The sequence below is a fragment of the Notamacropus eugenii genome, chromosome 6, assembly GCF_028372415.1.
Source record: "Notamacropus eugenii isolate mMacEug1 chromosome 6, mMacEug1.pri_v2, whole genome shotgun sequence".
NCBI classification, from domain to species: Eukaryota; Metazoa; Chordata; class Mammalia; order Diprotodontia; family Macropodidae; genus Notamacropus; species Notamacropus eugenii.
Genome location: NC_092877.1, coordinates 300,331,194 through 300,347,117, shown reverse-complemented (window position 1 = coordinate 300,347,117; position 15,924 = coordinate 300,331,194). Strand labels below are relative to the sequence as shown.

Sequence of the window (15,924 nt, the reverse complement as noted above, 5' to 3'; positions counted from 1 at the left end):
GGGTACTACACATTTAACCTTATTCCAAAGAAACAAGATAGAAAACAAGTTCAATGAGGTAGTGGGGGAGAACAACATTGTAGACTGAGCATACTCAAATGTGGAAATATATTAAATAGAGAAGGTAGCATGGAGAAGCATGAAAGAAAGCAAATTTGAGTTAAAATCAATGAAGAAACTTTATAATTAGAGCACTTGAAAACAATCTAGACAGAAAAAAGAAATAAATGAAGAATTCAAGAATAGATCACAAATCCAGAGGCACAATACAGTAGCAACAGAGGACTTCAGTGATCCAGAAATCTGCTGAAGCTCTTTTTCTGCCAAAAACAAAGTAGCAATAGATTGACTATTTTAAAGATGATTTTATATTTCAAAAGATGGATGAGTTAACAAGAGGAAGTTCTACTCTGCGCCTAAACAATGAATTTAATAAGTTTGTTGAACTGAACAAGCAATCATTGCAAACCTTATGTGTGTTATTCAGTGTACTTGTTGCTCCAGAAATTTTTGTAAACGATAACTAAAAGCTTATGGGGAGGAAAACGTGCACACAAAACCTAGGCTACAAAATAATGTCTTGATTTATAAAAGAGAGAATACAAATAATTGTCAAACTTGACTTGAATGCCTAGAAAAATTCTATGTGTTATTAAAAGGAAAGTTACCAAACATTTAGTGAAAGAAATGATCACAAAAATAAGCATGGCTTCATCAACAAGAGATCATGCTATACTTCCTTTTTTTGACAATTACTTGACTAGATAATTAGAGAAATATTATACAGTTGCCTAGATTTCAGCAAACTACTTACTGGGCCATCTCTAGTTATCCTGATCTATATCTACCCACTGGACCCAGATGCCTCTGGAGGAGAAAGTAAGGCTGGTGACTTTGCCCAGGCCTCCCTCAGTTAAATCCAATTGACTTGTAAGTCATGGTATGATCTTCCTGATTTCATGGCCTTCTTTGAGACTGAAGGACAAACCACAACTGCACAAGCATTTAAGGAAGGTTCTCCCCCTATCCTAGAGGACATGATGGGCAGATATAGACTAAAAGATAGTACAATTCAGTGGATTCAGATCTGATTGACTTATTGTTTATAAAGGATATGGTTGAAATCAAGTAGGAGGCAAGTCTCTAGTGAAGTGTCCCAAGAATCTGTATTTGGTCCTACTTCAATGAACCTTTTTAAATAATTATTTGGATGAAGATATTATTATCAGATTTATAGAAATTATCATCATAAGGGATAGATAATGCAATGAATGACAGTCAAGATTCCAAAATATTAGACTTACTCTAGCAAGATGAAATTTAATAGCATAATTCAAAAAATCACTTTAAAGAGTAGAATTTAGGGAAGATATGGCCACATAAATTTAAGAGACAGTGATGTTTTTAGTGTACTGCAAGTCCAATATGGCAGCCAAAAACACTTATGCACTTAGAAAGTCATGACATTCAGAATATGGGGAAGTGCTACACCCACTGTCTTCTGCCATAGTCAGATTGCATTTAGATTGTTGTGTTCAGCCAGGAATCTCCTTTTAGGCAGGACATCCACTGACAGACTGAAGAATTTACTGACTCTAACCAGTGAATCCAACCTCCTCACTATAAAGATGAAGAAACTGAGAGAGATTAAGTAATTTGCCCTAGGCCACACATAGCTAGTATCTCAGATAAGATTCAAACCAAGATCTTCCTAAATCCAGTGCCTTATGCATTATACCTCCCTGCTTCCATCTTTTTTTCTCTTGTCTTAACTCTTTCTCCCAGGGATCTCCTCTATTTCTATCACATCAATTACCACTTTTATTCAGTTGACTTCCAAATCCATGTAGTCAGCCCTAATTTCCAACAGTGTGCTGGGTATCTCCACCTTGATATCTACTAGGCATCTCAAATGTGTCCAAAGTGGAACTCATGTTTTCCCCCAACACATACCTCCTCCAAATTTTCCTGTTTCTGAAGAAGACATGACTGTACTTGCAGTTACCAATGTCTGTGACTTTAGCATCATCCTTGAATCTTTCCCTCCCTTATTTGTCATATCTAATCAGTTGCAATTCAGTCAGTCAACAATCATTTATTAAGTGCCTAGAATACTATATACCAGGCACTGTGCTAAGTTCTGGTGATACAAAGAAAGGCAATAAACAATCCCTCCTCCCAAGGAGCTCACAGTATAATGGGGGAGACAACAGAAAAGCAACTGTGCACAAATGATTTACATACTGGATTGGTTAAAGAGAAGACACTAGCATTAGGGGACACCAGGACAGGCTTGTTATAGAAGGTGGAATTTTGGTTGAGACACGAGGGAAGTCAGGTAAGGTAGAAGGCAAAGATGAATAGGGAGAACTTCCTAGACACGAAGGGAAAGCCCATGAAAATTCCCAGAGTTGGGAGATGGAGTGCATCTAGGTCCTGATCAGTGTGAATAAAGAATTCCCTGAAGTGGTTAAATGGATTCAGATTCACTTTTTGAAATTATATTTACATAAAAGTTAGTCATTGGGTTTCAGGATTCTGTTCTTGGAATTATGCTGGTCCTAGAAATACAAGGAAATACAATACAGTCCCTGCCTCAAAGAACATTCTAAGACTTATTCTATCTGTAAAATGGAAATTCAACACAATTCAATTAAACAAGGATGATTAATGATCTCTTTATAGCTAAACCAGTGGCTATTTCTCAGCCTTCCTCCTTTGTGACCTCCCTACAGAGGGTTTTGCTAATTCTCTCAGTGCTCCATCCATGTATTTTCTATATATCCTGTATTTACTTCTGTGAATATACTGTATGCTTTCAGTAGAATATAAGTTCTGTGAAGGTATGGGCTATCCCGTTTTTGTCTTTGTATCCCCAGAGCTTAGCACATACATAATAAGAGCTTAAATTGGGGAGGGGTGTTGATTGATTTTTTTAAAACCTTTAGGAAAAGTACCTTTTGCTTGAGAACTTCCACATAGTTCTTAACAATTTGTTCAGATGTGTGGTGACTGGGTAGACTCCTTAAACATCTACATTATTTAGTGAAATGGAATAAGGACATTGTCTACTATAAGACAGACCTACTTAACTTCATCCTACTTACCAAATTCTCTGTAAGCAAATGGATTTTTGTACTGATGATGGGGCCTTCAGAGAAGCACATATTTAAGATAAAGTTATTGATAATTAAGAGCAAGAAATTATCAATTGATAAATACATCGAGAACACTTGATTTTATCGATGTGAATACTCCCTCCAACAATGTAGACCTTAACACACCATCATCAATCAACAAGCATTTATTAAGTGCCTACGATGTGGTAGGTACTATGTTAGGTGCTAGGGAGAGAAGCACAAAAATTGATGCCATCTCCATTCTCAATAGACATTCTTTATAGGTGACTGTGACCACCTTCTAGATGGTGCTCTGTGCCTAAGCATTTCTGAATTTAACCTGGATGATCCTCATATATACCCATTCAATATGCCCAGTCTAATTTTAGGCTGACAGTTCATCAAGACTTGCCAGAGCTTATTAGTTGTCAGAATATCCTTCATGGATGCCAGGCCATCCGCACACCATGATAAGGCACCAGATTAAGACTCGAGTAGAAGGATTTACTATTTCTGTGGGAGGGGGAAATTTTTTAACTTCACAAGTGTGTATGATAAGGAAAAAATGAAAGAGAGACCTTCCCATAAAAATTGTTTTGCTTTAAGGTGATGAAAAAATCCCACAGGTGTTATATATGGTAGCCAGAGCATCAAAGCAAATTATTTGTAGACTTATTCTCTGATGTCAGTCACTACTTTGTGGTTTCTTTGAATGGATGTTTTACCAGAAAGATATGAAATTAAGCAAACCTGCCTTTCTCCCTTGCAGGGTGAATTATGACTGGAGTATGAAGAGAAAGAATTGCATCCATCACCTATGTAGAAGCAAGATGGTTGCCCATTCAACAACCCAATTCCTCTCCCCTCTCCCAGCCAAAAAATGGTCCTGGTGCGCAAACCAGAGCTGGCAGGAATAGAGTAGTAAATTCCTTCAACTCCTCTATTCCCTCATGATTATCCTTCTAAGCAAATATCTACTGGAAAAAACAAAAGACTTCTAGTCTGATCTGCATTCAAGTACTAGTTCAGCTACATACAAACTAGCAATTAGACTGAGTATTGTATAGTGAATAGGACACTGGATGCAGAGTCAGGGGTTCTGGATTCAAACCCTGCCTCTTTTACTTACTATTTGTGTGGACTTGAACAGGTTATTTCCCCTCCCTAGCTTTCTTGCTCAGGAAAACCAGAGAGTTGATCTAAATTAGAGGAGTTTAGCTTTTTTGACCATGTATCATGGACTGCTTTGGCAGTCTGGGGAAACCTTTTGGACCCCTCTCCGGAAATATTAATTTTTGTTATTGTTGAAGAAAATGCCAAATTTCAGTAGCAGTTAGTAAAAATAAACATGTAATGTTTTTCTCATCCAAGTTCACAAACCCTCAAAAAGCTATCCATGGACCCTTGTTTAAGAACTTCTCATCTAAGTGATCTTTAAGATCTTTTTGAGCTCTGACACTCTGTGATTCCATGATGAGGTAATAAAGGAAGCAAGTCTTTTCCCCTGTACACATAGTAAATACTTGTCCTCTAGTACCAAGGAGAAAAACACAGTTAATTGATTCCCCAAAGAGCCTGCAGTTACCAAAATATCCAGGCTATTAGTGGCTGTCATTTTGAGGGGTGCCATTCCTTCTAGAAGCAGATGGCAATTTTGAAAAGTGTTGGCTGGTGAATTAAGCAGAAAGTTGGGTAGAGTCAGACCCCACTGTCTCAGTACCCAAAATATGGTACAGGCACACTTCAGCAGGATGTAGGAACTGAGGGCATCTGTTTGCCTTGAGCTCTGTTCTCGTGGGCTATTTGGTTCAAGTCTTTTAGAGTCTCTAAAGCTGGGGCACCTGACAAGCAGCACCAGACAGACAATGTCATGTAGGAGCAACTATTCTTTTGGGCTGATAGTCTCAAGAGCTGAAGCTCCTAGTTACCTCAAACCTTTTACCTTGCTTTTAGTTACATAAAATTAATACGATGGAAGTTTTCATTGCCTATTTTCTGTTAAAATTCTTTGTACACTTGTCTTATCTCACCTTCTATACTCTAAATCCTATGATGTCATGGATTGTTTAAATTATCTGTGCAGCCTTAGTGTGTATGCCCAAATCATCATATATACACATATGTATGTGTATACACATATGTATATGTATATATTTATTCAACAAGCATATATGTGTATATATATTATATATATATTCAAGAATTTCATACACTTAATTCTTAATACAGAAGCCTGCAGGTGTTGTCTATGCTACTTTGATCTAGTCTCATAAAAGAGACAGCTTTTCAGTCTGGGTTTTTAACAGTTTGTCTTCAAGCAATGGTTAGGGCAAAAGGGAAATGGAGGGTTGGTGAAAGTAGGGGAAGAATTGGTGACATTTCTAAAATGAAGACTTGAGAAAGTAAAATGGAAAAGAGAAAAAAGGAGGAAAGAAATTAGAATTTAAAATGACATAAAATGATATAAAGAAATAAAATGGTAAACTGATGAAATACTCATATTTTTCTTTTAGCTGAAGATGTGAGCATAGAGAGTGTCTAATAATTGCATCATTTTCTTTTTTTTGTTGTTGAGACTGTCTCCCTGGCTCATGAAGCTCCAAATGCGGGGGTTACTCACACACGTAGTCCACTACAGAAGTTTCGATTCTTCTCTAATCTGGGACAGTTTCCACTCCTTAGGGCCTCTAGGGGACCCCATTTTAGGAAACTCACAATTCTGGTGCCAGAATTAGGACAGATACTCCATTGGGTTAGCCCTACTTCAGCTCAGAACTCCTCAGCTCAAGCAATTCATCAGTCCCAGGAACAAGGATTACAAGTATATACCACCGGGTCCTGTTCAAAAAGGTTTTAAATAGTCTTACTATTTAATCAAATTACTGTTAGAACCAAGGGTATCTCCTCTTCTTGAAAGGATTATCTATTACATACAGAATGACATTTTGGAAAATCATTTTTAAAATATTGAAGTTTTACTCCTAAGAAGTTGATCTTTCTAGTTACCAGTCTCACTAATATTTATTAATCATTTTTTTTGTCAATAACACCACACTCATATTTGAAAGTTTACAAAATTTGAGAAAGACATGGCCCTGCCCTCATGCTGTTTACATTCCAATGGAAAAATTCTACTACCAAGTTATCTGTGAAAATTCCACAGATCTCAGTCTCTGTAGTCATTGCAGTAGATAACCTTATAAAAGATACTTGAGCCTCTCTAGTGTCCAGTAGCAAAAAAAAAAAAAAAAAAAAAAAAAGAATGTTTTGACACAATAAATATGAAATCTCAGATTTTAGTAAAACAATAAACAATTTTCTATTTTAATCTTATAACAACCTAGTGAGTTAAGTAGATGAAGTATGATTATCCCAAGGTTATAGAAGAGAAAATGAAGGCTCAGAAATATGTGATTTTTTCAGTTACACAGCTAGTGATTTGGTCATTTCAATCTAACCATAAGTAATTAATTCTGTGAAAAATCCAACAACTGATTGATTAAATGTAGCCACTGTTGGAGTAATTAAAAATATTTAATCCAGTTACCCTGTGTAGGCAGAGCCAAGGTTTCATTCTAACTTCTGAATATAAAAGTTAAGACAAACAAAGTCGAGATATGCTATGTATGTCACAAAATTTTTGACTAGAGCTCTTGATTATATCTATATACACACAAATGGTTTTGTATTTCTATTAGCTGGGTTGGTAAAACTCACTGGTCAACTTTTTTTTTGTTTTTTAAAATTCAAAGCAAAAAAAAATTGGATTTTGACTAATGATAATTTGGGAATACCCTTGGAAACCTGAACTGAGTAGGTCTCTTATATTTCCCAAAATAAAATTTTGAATTCCAAATTTCACATAAAAGAATACAAATAAAACAATCAGCAAAAGTTGCCTTTGGATACCATTTTTAGAGGAACAGAATTGGTTAGGAGAAGAACCCCATAGAGATCCCACTTAACAGGAAAATTGCTGAGATTTTATTTGCCATTGTAAGCTATGAATGATTCATTAGAAATAATAATGCCATTTTGTCCAAGCCTAATCAATCATTTTATAAATCTAAATCTTTTTAGCATTATTACCTATGGGCTTTGGTAATAACCTTTGAAAGTCTAGTAAGGTCATAGGTATTTCAGTAATTAGAGCTAAGAAAAACATATAAGTTTTCCCTCTCTGTGTATGTGTTTTGATTCCTCCCAGAAAAGCTAATACATACATGTACTGTGGGAGGAAATTATATATATATATGAGTGTGTGTTTTTAATATACATCCCACTCACACATAAATATTTTAAAAACATATTGTAATCCCTGTGTGCACTTTCATTATTTCATGTTCAGGCTTCTAGAACATACTTATTGTGTGGTATTTATATGAAATGATTTTCCTTTTTGCAATGTGTCTTGCATTGTGGTTTAAGGCTTATAAATTCTCCTTTAAAATGATTTTTACTTGTATAATGCTTTATGATATGAAGATGCTTCACATAGCATCTCCTTTGATCCTCATGATTCTATAAGCTGTGAGCACAATAATATCTCTATTTTTCAGATAAGGAAACTGAGTCTCAGAGAAATTAAATGGCTTGTTGAAGGGTACATAGTCAGTAAAAGTCAAAACCAGGACTCCGGTTCAAGTCTTCTGACTTCATGTCTCCTGCTCTTTCTACTTTTCCACCTTATGAACTCATAAACTTTCTTTTATTATCCTGGTATTTGTAAAATTCAGATACAGTTATACCTATTTGTGTCTAGCAGTAGCTATCTCTAAGGTGGAGAAGACGGGAGATAAGGAAAAGAAAGAAAAGAGAAATTTACATGAAAACTTTGTAACATATTTACAAGGAACAGCAAGTTATACACATAATAGATTTGTAGTTTCATATGCAATCATTTTTTATTATACTATATTATAGAAATGCCTGTTTTATTCCATAAATCAAAAATAAAATAAATAAATGTGAAAAAATTGAGGTACAAATCATGAGTTAATTGAATCAGATTTTTTTCCTACTTTTTCAATCCATCTTTTCTTATTCAGGAGTGCTGGAAGGAGTTTCAGAGACCATCTAGTCTAATGCATCCTTGAAAAAGAACCCATCTCTGTATCCCTAAGAGATCGTGAAACAGGGGAAAGAACCCACATGTAAAAAATATTTGTAGCAGTTCTTTTTGTGGTACAAAGAGTTGGAAATTGAAGGAATGTCCATCAATTGAGAAATGACTGAACCAGTTGTGGTGCATGAATGTAACGGAATGCTATTGTACCATGAGAAATGGTGAGCAGGCAGATTTCAGAAGAACCTAGAAAGACTCACATGAACTGATGCTGAGTGAAGTGGGCAGAACCAGAACATTACACACAGTAACAGCAACATTGTGCCATGACTGCTTTGTTAGACTTAGCTCTTCTCAGCAATGTAATGATCTAAGACAATACCAAAAGACTCATGATGGAAAATGCTATCTACATTCAGAGAAAGAAATATGGAATCTGAATGCAGATAATAATATTTTCTCTTTTTTGTTGTTTTTTTGTTGTTATATTTTCTTTCTCATGGTTTTCCCCTTTTGTTCTGATTCTTCACAACATAATTAATGTGAAAATATGTTTCACCTGATCATATAACCCTATATCAGATTACATGCTGTCTTGAGGAGGGGGGAGTGGAGGGAGAAGAGAAAATCAGAACTCAAAATCTTATAAAAATGAATGTTGAAAACTAAAAATAAATAAAATTAAATTCAAAAAAAAGAAAAAGGTCCCATCCATTTTACTACATACCTGACAAATTTTACCTCTGTAAAATGAGGATAATAATAGCACCCCCCTCCCAGGAATGTTATGGGGATATGTGAGATTCTGTACTTTGCAAAACCTCAGAGTACTGTACGAGCATTATTGTTGCTTTTCTACTCATTGGCTCCTAGTTCTGCCCCCAGTACCAAAGGGAACAAATTGAACACTTTTCTATGTAAGAACTTTCAAATGCTTAAAGATAGTTCTTATATCCTCCTACCCCAGGGATTCCATTTTCTAAACTAAATACTCCCATTTCCCTCAACTGATCTCCATATGTTGTAAGCTCTATGCCCTTCAATATCTTGGAAACTCTCCCCAGGATATATTTCAAGCTTATCAATGCCTTTCCTGAAATGCATTTTCCAAAACTGAACTAAAATTTTTCAGATGTGGTCCAATAAGAGAGTTGTCACACACCAGGCTCAAAATATTCCATTGGATCTGTGATTTTATGGATTTGGAAATTTGCTTCAATGATGCAATTAACAACTCATCCATTCATGCCCATTCTGTGCAACTTTTGTTCACATGTTCCAATAGCACCTCATAGCTAAATGAATTTCACATGACATCATCATGTCAATTTTATGTCCAAAACATTTCTATTTGCTGCAAAACTAAGTCTAGGTTCATTAACCTACTACTCAACGCTCTTCATAAACTGACCCTGAAATAGACATTTAAACTTATTAAATAGACATTAAAACTTCTCTCCTATGCCATACCCCAATACAAACCCCTGGACAAGCCAAACTGTCCTTCTCCTCTCCTGAGCTTACCACACTTTTTTCTAATCTTCTGCCTTTACTCGTTCTGTTCCCTCACCTTGGAATGCCCTCTCTTCTGCTAGTCTTTCAAAAGCCAGCTTTTGTCCCAAACTTCTGGGCGTTGCAGTTTCATTCGCAAATCTCTTCCTTTTCTGAAATTCTTTAACAATTGTTCTCCATGGCTTTTTATTTGGTCCGTAATTATATGTAATTTCTTATTGTTACTTAGCTGTTTCAAATATAAGTCCTCTCTCCAATCGTATTGAAGATCAATGTCTTAACCAATGGTTGAAGATCCACCAGATGGATCTCCTAGAAATTAGTGACTGTGTCACATTTCTTTTGTATCCCTCCCTGCACCCGGCATAGTGTAGGGCTGATAGTTGGCATTCAACAAGTCATTACCAAATAAACAAAAATGCTCCACTTGATCATCATGGAAGGGAGAGGATGTGAAATGAACCAGTACCTGGAGAATCAATGTGATAAAGTAGATAGAACACTGAACTTGTCAGAGAACCTAAATTATAGTCCCAATTGCATTGCTAACTGGCTCTGTGCCTACAGACAACTGACTTTACCCTTCGGAGTCTCAGTTTCCTCATCCATTAAATGGGAATAATATGTGCCCTAACTGTATCATATGGTTATTGTGAGAAAAAAGCTACATATATTGTAACTCTTTGAGTTCTTATTATCACTTCCTTAGGTTTTTTCCCTTATAATTTTTATACAAAATGCCTACATAGAATCTTATAAAATGGCGGCTAAGTGGTAAAGTAGATGAAGTTCTAGATAGGGAAAGGAGTTCAAAGTCAAATATCTATTAACTATGTATCCCTGGCAGATCATTTAACTTCCGTGTACCTCAATTTCCTCTTTTGTACAAACACGGATAATAATGGCACCTACCTCACAGAGTTGTTATCAAAGGGGATAAAATGATATAATATTTATAAAGCTTTTGAAAATCTGAAAGCATTATATAAATGCTAACTCTTATCATAATTATCACTATCCCTGTTAAATCTTGTACAAAGTAAAGCTTCCATGAGTACTCACTGAAGAAGTAAAGTGTGTTAATTATGCTAGTGTGGATATTAATAGTCTGTTTTAGGAACAAAGAACACCCAACTCTCTTTGTCTCTCTCTCTCTCTGTCTGTCTGTTTCAGTCTGTCTCTGTCTACCCCTGTCTCTGTCTCTCTGTCTCTCTGTCTTTCTCTGTCTCTGTCTCTCTGTCTCTGTCTCTTTGTCTCTCTTTATGTGTGTGTGTCTCTGTCTCTATCTCTGTCTCTCTCTCTGTGTCTCTGTCTCTGTCTGTCTCTGTTTCTCAGTGTGTCTCTGTCTCTACCTCTGTCTCTCTCTGTTTGTGTGTGTCTCTGTCTGTCTATCTCTGTCTGTCTATCTCGTGTGTGTGTGTGTGTGTGTGTGTGTGTGTGTGTTCTTCCCAAGATGAGATAGACATATTCAGCTTGTAATTTGAGGGTGGGAAACCCTTGCACAATTTAAAACCCATTTCATTTGTAGGCAAAGATGTATTTTTACTTTCAGCCCCATGGGTGCTAACTAGACCAAGAAAGAACAAAAGGTGCTCTCTACTTCAGCTCATTAACAAAACTGCCAGACAGCTTCTGACTCAAGAAGCTGTTACTGGAGATAACGTGCCATGGCAGATGATACATTAAGTGGAACAGTTGGGTGAGCTGTACACATGCTGAGCCGAGATATGTTACAGGCAGATAGAATTTAGGAGAAAGGGGAAACTCAGTATATAAGTTACTTGTGGCATAGAAAGATGCTATTTTTATGGGATAGCTTCTGGGTTCTTAACTCAGTATCAGAAAGAAAGGAAGTATTTTTCTCCTCATGGGTAAGAAATACATGAAGCCTGAAGAATTGTGTGTAGAGTCAAAAGGGCACTGGATTAAGAGCCATAACATTCTAATCTCTGATCTACCACTGACAAGCCACATGAGTATTTCACTTTGGCCACATCACTTAATCTTGAGGAATTCACTTTCATCCTTGATAAATGTGGATGTGTTTGTATCATTATTGACCTTTATTCAGGCTATGAAGAACATGAAGGTTCTTTAAATACTGTAAAGTTTGTTGAGCACTGTAAGGTTTGCTGAGCATGGTGGAACATGCCTATAATCCTAGCTACTAGGAGGCTGAGGCAGAAGGATTTCACAACTTGGGGTTTCTGAGCTGCAATAGGGATAAGCTGATTGGATATTTGCCCTAATTCCTGTGAGGTGTGTTGGGAGGTAGGGGGATTGGATACCAGGTTGCCTAAGAATCATAGGAATAGGTCAGAAATGAAGCATATCAAAGCTTCCCGTTGATCAGTAGTGGGTTAGGACTCTGCTTTCAGCCAGGAAAAGATGGGGAGATCCAGTAGATAGACGATAGATAGATAGATAGATAGATAGATAGATAGATAGATAGATAGATAGATAGATAGACAGACACAGACAGACAGACAGATAGATAGATAGTGTGTGTACATATGTATATGTGTATAAGTATTATGGGTGTACATACATATAATATGTGTGTGCCTACATATGGTGTGTGTATACATACTTTATATGTGTGTACATATATATGTAAAGTTCTCTACAGATAAGAACTATTGGTATTTTACCATGAATAATCATATTTATATTGTTTTAATGCTTTATGGCAGAAAAAGGAATAGCACAATGTTTTACACGTAGCAGTTTCCTCAATTAATCAATAAACCTTTATTAAGTACTTACTGTGTGCCATTCATTGTTCTGGAAATACAATGACAAAAACAAAATATTTGCTGTATAAGTGTTTATCAGACAAATGAAGCTAGGAAAGACTAGCTTCCTAGTAGCCTTTCAATGCAAGTTACCTACTAAGTCAACAATGTTTCATATAGAAAGACAATAAATATTTATTAAACACCTACTATGTGCTAGATCCCATCCTAAGCACTTCCCAAACATTCCATTGGATCCTCAAAACAAACCCGCAAGCCTGGTGATATTATTAGCCTCATTTTACAGTTGAGGAAACTGAGGGATATAGAGGTTCAGTGACTTGCCCAGGGTCACACAAGTAGTATTTCAGGGGAGATTTGAACTTAGGTCAGCCTGATTCTGAAGTCAACATTGTACCCCCTTTGCCACCAAGCTACTTCTGTCCACAATAGACAATAACAACCATAATTAACAGAACTTAGTTAAGCGTGTTTATTGGAGACTCAAAGAGAACTGATATAAATAAAAGAATTTCCTCGTTGACCATCCTCTCCTATTCAGCCACGTTATCCTAATCTATTTGCAATCTTTACCTGAATTTCAGAACAAACCTGGGCAGCCACATGGGAGTTACAAGCCCTGAGCTTTCACTCCCTACATTCCTGCTCTGACCTCACTTCATCAAATACTTATTAAGCACCTACTAAGTGCCAGTCACTGTAACAGGTACTTGAGACACAAAGACAAACTGAAATAGCCTTTTCCCTCTAGAAGCCTAAATTCTATGGGACTACTCGCATTCTACTTCTGTAGAATGGTAACTACTGTACAAATCTATAGAACTGGGCAGAATCGATTTTTTATATGATCATCGTTATCATTATTGTTATATGACCTTAGTCAATGGCTTCAGTTTCTTTAACTGTCAAGTGAAAATTAGATGTGCCCCTGGTGCCATTTGTAATATGAACATTAACAAATAAATGTCAAAGTGATGCAAGAGTAATCGTATTCTAGGAAGATTAAATGACTATCCAGAGTTAACAAATCACTCTGGTGACCTGAAATACCTCATCTAAGACTGGGTCTAAACTAGAAAAAAAATGCTGATATTAACGTAAGTAGCTCAGAGTGTAGCTGACACACCCAGATTGATGTAGCATTCTTCAATGTTGTTTGCCTGTTCCTCGAAACAAGACACTTTGGAAGTACAAAGAAAAATCAACAATCCTATTCAAATATAAGCCTCTTGAGGCCGTGTCTTATTCATTCTTGCATTGACCTGACCACCAAGCATGGTGTCTTACCTATAGCATGCCTTGAATAAGCATCTGTTAAACAAATGAACACCATCCAGGTTCATTCACTCTAATCATGGATTTTCTTCATTTATAGAGAAAGCACAGGCAAATGTGTAACTGCGTGGCCTGGAAATGGAAGTTATGCATCCCCTAGAGCAAGCACTAGGTCTATGTGTCCTAAATACTTCATAGGCCTCACTTAATCAGGTTATTTTTTTCTCCAGTGCTGTTGATTCATCCTGTATCACTACAGTACCAGGCATATACATTTGTGTCAAGAGAGAGTCATTAAAAATTTGGAGGCAAATTAAAGTGTGTGTCTCTGTTCCACCCCAAAATATATTTACTGATGTGATTAAGCCTGTCAAATTGTCTTCTTTCAACTCTGCTGTTAGCAGTATTTCCTTCTCATGTATCACTTCAGTTGTATGCCTTCTCAGCCATCAAGAATATGGCACAGAGTTGAAGAGCAAATAAAAATAACACCAAATGAGACATCATCCACTGTCTTCTGAGTTAGAGACAAGGACACAAATCTCAACTATATTAAAAAGAAGTCAAGTGGGAATAACTTTGGGGCCCTTTTTTGTGGTTTATAAATTAAGTATACCGAAAGTCCTCACCTAAATACCATCAAAATATGGATTTTTGTGAGGGCCTTAGATGTACATTTTGTTGTTAAAATAAAATAAATAACCATTGTAAAAAGGGATGATGGGGAGGGACCTCCAAAATAAAAATGTCCTCTTGCCTGTCCCATTTATCCCTTAAGTTCCTGTTATAGTAAAAGGGAGTAACATCCAATGCCGAGGAAAACTCTGTGGTTAACTGGGCATTATGAGCCACAGACCAAAGGAAAGATGAAAGTATCAAAATGTTCTTCCTCAAACAACATCTATTTAGTTTTCCTGGAAAATAAGAATTCCCATTCCAGATGTGAGTACTATTTATTTTAAGTAACTTAGCAGTTTAAATCCTGTTGATGGGAGCCATTTTTATTTGTATCTCCATAGGAGAAAAAGTAGAAGTCTAGTTTCTGGCAGTGAATGGTAACTCCAAGCAGATAACAAAAATGTTACAAAACAACCTGTGCCATTTTCCTTAGCAAAAGAAGACAACATGACAGGTAAGAAACAATGGAATCACAAAAACTAAATCTGACATGCCCAAAGTCAGGCAAGTACATCTTCTGTTACAATTCCCAGTTCCCCAAGCCCATCCTCTGGTCCTTGGCTTCTCTTGCCATGATGTTCTCAATCTCCTCATGGGTTATAACCTAATAAGAAAAGAAAAGCATAGTAGGGACACTCACCTGCTAGAATTTTAGCCTGGAGGCTGAGAAGAACAAAAAGTAAGATGTCTATCTTCATATTTGCCTGAAACAGATGCTACCACCCTCTCTTGGGATTTTTCAAAGCTGACGGATGAATTCACGTCTTCAGTTGTTTTTCTAAGCTCTGGGGAGGAAGTGTGTTATGTGGGGGTTGAGTTGAGAGTCATGCAAAAGCAGTATGTCAAAGGCTTTCACTTAACTCCCAAAGGCTATTGGTGTTATTGTGGCTGGTGAAAATGAAAGACAAATGTGCCCACGAATTACTGGCAGGTTAACATAGAGAAAAAGTCTGTTCTGAGTATCAGAACACATGTTACTGTGATACTGGACTGTTTGCCATAAAGTACACACTTATTTCTCTCTGTGTTAACTTTGTTCCCCTAGATATATTTTCCCTAAATTATCAATTCTTGTGAATAACAGTATTTCTTAGGCAACTAACTGATGAATATTATCTTTATCCTCATATATTTCAAGTTACCCTGTTGTTTTAATGTTGGGAGAACCTTTGGAGAAAGATAAGAAAAGGAGAGAGGAAAGCAATAAATCACATTTATATAATGCTTAAAGTTTATAGAGCACTTTCTTCCAAGAGTCTCATGGGTTGGGTAGATGAAAATAGGTGCAGGGTATGTTTTTATTGGTGTTGGTAACTCCTAGATAAGAGATAAGGGAACTCGCTCTACCAATACAGTTGGCACCTTCTCTACAACTCATGGTCTTGATAGTTGCCTATGGTTCTGTGAGGTTGTGACTTGCCCAGAGTCACTCAGAGATGAGTCATGAACACATGTCTTCCTGGACTTCAAACCATCACTTTATTGACTATGACATGCTTAAGATAAATTAAACATGTGT

The 15,924-nt window shown here is 36.5% G+C and overlaps 1 protein-coding gene and 1 long non-coding RNA gene across 2 annotated transcripts in view; one reads left to right on the top strand and one right to left on the bottom strand.

Moving 5' to 3' along the window:
* LOC140509641 (uncharacterized) overlaps positions 1–4,116 on the top strand; it is an 89,255-nt gene extending 85,139 nt beyond the window's left edge. The window contains exon 3 of the long non-coding RNA XR_011968855.1: positions 3,889–4,116. This is a non-coding gene — a long non-coding RNA (uncharacterized lncRNA). The remainder of the gene's footprint in view (positions 1–3,888) is intronic.
* Positions 1–15,200, bottom strand: part of ICOS (inducible T cell costimulator) — a 31,627-nt gene extending 16,427 nt beyond the window's left edge. The window contains exon 1 of the mRNA XM_072617355.1: positions 15,046–15,200. Coding sequence (XP_072473456.1) covers positions 15,046–15,103 — 58 coding nt within the window. The 5' untranslated portion in view covers positions 15,104–15,200. The remainder of the gene's footprint in view (positions 1–15,045) is intronic.
* Positions 15,201–15,924: the final 724 nt, after the last annotated feature.